The following is a 6,000-nucleotide window of genomic DNA, read 5'->3' as shown; positions in this document are numbered from 1 at the left end:
CAGCGATGGGATCATCACGTTTCCCGTGCGGCCTGCCGTGCGCCCGACCAACTTTACGAGCATCGAAGGCAGTCCCATCGAAGGCGCCGCTGCGGAGGGTTTCATCGCGAAAGTTAACCTCGGAACGCCTCCACAACAGGTGTGCTTACATTTCTCCGTTATTCAACGTTTTCGTCGATCAAAATACACCTGTATGACGGCAAACAAAAGTTGTGGTTTGTCGAAGTCAAGCGCCTGCGGCTCATTAGGGTACAATTGGAGAAATAGAATTAACGCAGTCTCGTTTGTAATAACGTATTTCAACTTTTCTGTGTATGCGCTGACTTTATCCATCTTGACTTTTTACGTCTTTCAGATAAATTTATACGTAGATACAGGGAGCAGTGACCGTCGCAGTTGCGGCGTCCGATGACAACAACTTGGCCACATACTTCTTTAGAAACAGGTGGGTTATTATTGGAAATTATTTGAAACTGACATATACGGCCCTTTTAAACCAAATACCTTATTTGTCCACAAGCTGTTTTCTTTTTTTTTTTTTTTTGCATGCTGAAATGAACCCAGTAACTGACAATGCAGTGCATTGAAGTGTTAACGAGTCAGCTGATGGAAAGCGTTAATTTTTCTTTTCACTGTTTGGCAAATACATCTTTATTTCAGGTCGGCAACTTACCTGGCAGGTACGGAAGATGTGTCAAAGAAGTTTGTTACAGGCGGGTACAATGGAACTGTCGGCAGTGACATTTTGCGAGACATGGCGACGTCATCACTTAGGGTGCCAATGATTGCCATAGCTTCCTCGGTAGACATGTTCCCAGCACATGCACAACGACAGGGCCTATGGGGCCTAGCCTTCCCACACCTCACCAGGGTGAGCTCTTTTCTCATAATCATGTGGACTGTAGACTATGATAGATAGTTTTCACATGACATCACGGATGCAACTTCTCAATGTGCTAATACCCTAACATGGTAGCCAGGATGACGTCAGTACATCAAATTAGCATGCTTATATCGTTTTCCTTTTTGATGTTTATCGTTTTTTAGTGGACTTTCAATTAGTTGCTTGCCGCAAGGTGCCGCTCACGTTCTGCTCACATTCGTTCTTCTTCTTCCTGGGGTTTTATGTGCCAAAACCAGTTCTGATTATGAGGCATGCCATAGTGGAGGGCTCCGGATTAATTTTGACCACCTGGGGTTCTTTAACGTGCACTACAACGCAAGCACACGGGCGTTTTTGCATTTCGCCTCCATCGAAATGCGGCCGCCGCGGCCGGAATTCGATCCCGCGACCTCGGGCTCAGCAGCGCAACGCCTTAGCTGACTGAGCCACCCCCGGCGGGTGGCTCACATTCGTGAATGAGCTACTGAACAAACAGAATACACATTTCTGCCACCAGTGGCCATAGCGTACCACCTGTGTCTGCGAGCAAAACGTAGTATGTCACATATTGGAAGCACAAAGGGGCACAAATAATACGGCGTTTGAGAAAAACTTGTGTCCACAAGTTGTAAATTAAATTATGGGGTTTTACGTGCCAAAACCATGATCTGATTATGAGGCACGCCGTAGTGGGAAACTGCGGAAATTTGGACCACCTGGGGTTCTTTAACGTGCACCTAAATCTAAGTACACGGGTGTTTTCGCATTTCGCCCCCATCGAAATGCGGCCGCCGTGGCCGGGATTCAATCCCGCGACCTTGTGCTTAGCAGCCCAACACCATAGCCACTAAGCAACCACGGCGGCTGTCCACAAGTTGTAATATATGAAGTAGCTATTCCGTAGAAAGCGTTGCAGATCAACAGTAACTGTGCTGAAAAATGCGCGGACTGATACTGTAGTATCAAGGCTAACCTGTATAACTAGAAACGAAGTTGCCACCAGATGCCTTGATAACAAAGAGCAGGTTTAAAGGGACTCTGAAACAATGTTGTAGAAACGTACTGTGTCGTTAGGGTATATGCTTCTGATCATTAAGTGTCACATTTAAGCACCCTGTGTACAGCTACACGCTCAAGGAAACTAAATTGTGGATAAATTAGAGTTCAAGGAATTTCCATTTAGGACACAAAATTTCATTCATGTACCTTTACTAGTTTTAAACCGCGGCTTCATAGCTTTCATACCTTCTCACAAAAATGGGCGAAAGTAGGACTAGAATTATAAATATTGCTTAATTTCGGTCGCATTATTAGGAAAACTAATTAAGGTACATGAGTGAAATTTTGCGTCCTAAATAAAAATTCCGTGAACTCTAATTTATCCAAAATTTAGCTTCCTTGAGCGTGTAATTGCCGAGCTGTTTACAACTGAAGTTGCGATATTTGGCAATCTTCAAAAGCAAATTGCCCAAAAAGTAAAAATTCAACATTATTTTGCTGCGTCTAGGAAATAGATAAATATGTCCTAAAGCTACAGAGTAAGCCGCAATACAGTAAATGTGGTAGTTTCTTCTAAATGTGGCCACAACTGAGACACAGTTTGCAAAAACCATGTATCTCATGCTTGTTCTTAAACGTTTATTTCTAAATCACATTAATCAATTTCTTCATATTATATATAGTTGGAATGTACAAGAATTAAGCTTTTTTATGGTATATACGACAACTTTATATCCAAAGTAGAAGAGCCGCCACAGTTGCTCCAAAAGTACTGCCGCTGGAGTGGGACCGCCACCAAGCTTGTTTGCAGCCAGGTTCTAAAAATCTTAAGCTATTCCTGCAGTTCTTTTAATGACGATTAGTAATGTTTTATTTAAAGCTGATCTTTTGTCTCTGACGGTTTGTTGTCTTTCTTACACTAGTCAGTACAGGGCGTGGTACCTAACTATATTGAAGTAAATATTCCTGCTGTAAATATATGCATCTGTGTTTGACTGTTCAATATTTGATACTTACTATTTGTACTTGAAAAAGTTGATATTTGCCGACTATTAATTATATTCATTTGCTTGGTGATTCAACCGCTAAAATTTACAGAATTGTCATTTTCTGTTTTTGGGGTTACGGAGTTGTCAGTTTTGTACTTCGATGGGTTTTTATTCGTCAGCCTTCTGCAATTATTCGCTAACTATTCGAGGCCTTAAAAAAGAAATCCGCCTCCAACAGTCCATTGAATTAAGTGTTTTTTAAATGCCACAAATTTTGGTCAAATTGGTTCAGCACTTGTCTTATGAGAGCATAATTCGCACATACTGATTCAGTAAGGAAATCTGAGTCGGCCCTGTACTATAGCTCACTCTTGACTTAATGTATTTCTTTGTTGGTGTCTCTTTAACGTCTAATGTGGTTTCCTTTCTTTCTTTACGTTCAACCACAGCAACAAAGTTTCATGGAGGCATTGAGCGCTGAAAAGGGCATCAGCCACTTTGTGCTCTCGTACTGTGATAAGCATGAAATGGGCTCGGCACAAAATTTTGGAGCACTGGTGAGTTTCCATTGTGGTTGAGCATTTCTCACTTCTCTCATTTTGTCTGCTGTTTCTTGGAAAAATATTACCAGGCTTTACTATCTTGAGTTACAACTTTTTTACTAACTGTATCGTGTGCTGGTTATCGATATCATTGTTATTTTATTAGGCATGAGACTGGTAATGTGTGCATGTGTAGTTTTTTTTATTAGAATCACTCAGATGGCTGCTACTGATACAGTCTGTCCTGTTTGGCTAACATTATGTATACAGGTGCTTTTTTTTTTGCCACATATATACTGTTTTGCTTATATTCTGTTACATTACTTATTTTATGCCCCTTCCCGCAATAATCTCTAATTGGATTGGCAGTATATACTCCTTGAACGAATGAATGACCAAATAAATTAGTGAAATAATTAATAAAGTTGCAAGTAATTTTGAGCAGGTAGCATAATGCACAGTGGTCATGCATGTGTGGGGACATGGTTGTCCAAACCTGGTGATAAGAAATTCAGATAGATGGGATGCCAGGTTTTTGTCTAGACAGTACCCTGAAAAACTTTGTGGCTATATTTTGTGTATAACTTCGCATAATATGTGTCGACTCTATCCGTGGACCGAGGGAGAGGCAAATAGTACAGGTGGATCTAGCCTTGCAAAGGCATGCCAGTTACTTTGCCCAAGCATCTCATCTTAACTTGTGTGGGGTAAACATGCCACAGAGTTATGTGTGGGGTACAAGCGTGGCGATTATCACTAACATTGCTTTAAGAGGAATGTGCTTGACCGTCTGATAATTAAACCACATACCTACTGTCTCCCTGGGTTAGAATAGGTGCAGGTCAGTTGTATTTCGTTTCTCTTATGTATATCTGAAATTAAAGCATTTGCAGACGACTGTGAAGTGTTTCATTTTGATATTGAGTATTTTTTTCTGCACTCCCTATTTCTTGCAGAGCTTCAAGGGGAAGATCCCAAACGGAACACTTTTTACTCCCGTGTTTATGCCTACATTCTTTTCGATTTACGTGGCAAACATTAGAGTCGGGGCAAACGAGTGGCCAGGCTTCTGTAGTGAGGTAAGTTGCTTTTAGCCCATGCGTGCCAATGTCTAGAAGACACACTGTAGGAGAGCAGAACCAGACAAACAGAGAGAAACTCGGCAAAACAGAAAATTGAACGAGTTGGTCTGCAGGGTCTGTCTTAAAGGTAAAGAGACAGAGTATAAAAAACACACTTAATTTGACAAAATCTTTCAGTACCCCTAGTATTCTTCAAAATAAGAGCCTTGGGCATCGACACAGCGAGTCCAGCAATTTTTCCACTCTTTGTAGGCATCTTGGAAGTCCTTTCCTGGAATCTCATTGAGCACCTTCGCTTTGGCCCTTTAGACCTCTTCCATGGTTTTGTATCAGTGTCCTTTCAACAAGCATTTCATCCTCGGAAGTACGAAGAAGTCACAGTCACAATTTAATCTTTCGTTTTTGGAATCCCTAGTTCTTCTGCTCAACGACCCTCTGCTCGACGACCCATCCTCGCCTAACTCTCTTAACGCACAGGTTGGTACATTTAACCAGGATAGCAGTTTGAGCAAGCTGGTGAAAGTTCATTTAGGAAGGCAGCACAAAGGGGCAACATGCAGAAAGAATGGTTAATACTGAAACAAAAGAATTACAGGCACTAGCTTCACTAAACTGTTGAGGTCAACTAGGGGCACTAAAATTTACCCTATTTGTTTGGTTGTCAAGCACTCAGGATTATAAGACAAAAGTGCAGTTTTAAGAGCCAGGGAAAAGAAAGAGTATGCACTTTGATATAAGGCGATACACGGTGGCCGACACATTGTTATGACTCAGTGGGGATTTCCCCGCAGACTGAACAGTTTGAGGTTGGAACAATCGGTTCTCCAGAAAAAGTCCTTATTTTGCTTGTGCCCATGAAACTTTGTGAATGCAGTGCTTAAACGTCGATCAATGTTCAGTAAAGCACGCGCGCAATCAACATTAGCGTCCGTAACTGTCGACGATGGGCGCCTGTACCATTTCTTGTCATAGACGTCTTCTCCGCCATCTGTTAAGGCTTTGTGTCATTTGAACAGTCGCGATCTGCACATTGCATCATTGCCTTGTGCTGTCTTGATCATGTCAAACATCTCAGTAGGGGACTCCATCAGTTTAACACAAAACTTCACCGCATAGTACTATTTCAACGTTTGCTACATTGTTGTTATAACGCAGTGACGAAACGGGGTACACTCTCAAGCATGTCCACTCGCTTCGCTTGTTCGAAGACAACTGAGCTCGCCGCATGTATTCCCCCATCTTCCCCCGTCACCGGTTTCTCAATCAAGCGCACGGTGCAATGTCACATCTTGTCTCTTTACTTTCAGGACAGACCCTGTAGGTTGATCATATTGAACTGTAGTGAAGAAAATTAAGGTAATGTACAAATGGAAGAAGGGGGGACACACAATCGCTACCGTCTCCTTTTACTTGTGTGCTGTCTTTTTCTGCTACAGCAGGGTGGGGTCTGAAAGAACCACTGTTTTGCCAATCATTGAAGCAATAAGCTGAGTGATCCAAACTCA

At 42.0% G+C, this 6,000-nt stretch overlaps 1 protein-coding gene across 3 annotated transcripts in view; it reads left to right on the top strand.

The window, feature by feature from the left end:
• LOC119455493 (beta-secretase-like) overlaps nucleotides 1-6,000 on the top strand; it is a 37,989-nt gene continuing 31,989 nt past the window's right edge. For all 3 annotated transcript variants that reach the window (XM_049668826.1, XM_049668827.1, XM_037716899.2), the window contains exons 1-5: nucleotides 1-139; nucleotides 356-445; nucleotides 661-871; nucleotides 3,321-3,428; nucleotides 4,370-4,492. In XM_049668826.1, coding sequence (XP_049524783.1) covers nucleotides 755-871; nucleotides 3,321-3,428; nucleotides 4,370-4,492 — 348 coding nt within the window. In that variant the 5' untranslated portion in view covers nucleotides 1-139; nucleotides 356-445; nucleotides 661-754. The remainder of the gene's footprint in view (nucleotides 140-355; nucleotides 446-660; nucleotides 872-3,320; nucleotides 3,429-4,369; nucleotides 4,493-6,000) is intronic.

Source organism: Dermacentor silvarum, chromosome 6 (genome assembly GCF_013339745.2).
Source record: "Dermacentor silvarum isolate Dsil-2018 chromosome 6, BIME_Dsil_1.4, whole genome shotgun sequence".
NCBI classification, from domain to species: Eukaryota; Metazoa; Arthropoda; class Arachnida; order Ixodida; family Ixodidae; genus Dermacentor; species Dermacentor silvarum.
Note: the sequence above shows the minus strand (reverse complement) of the source record. Positions and strands in the feature narration are given on the sequence as shown.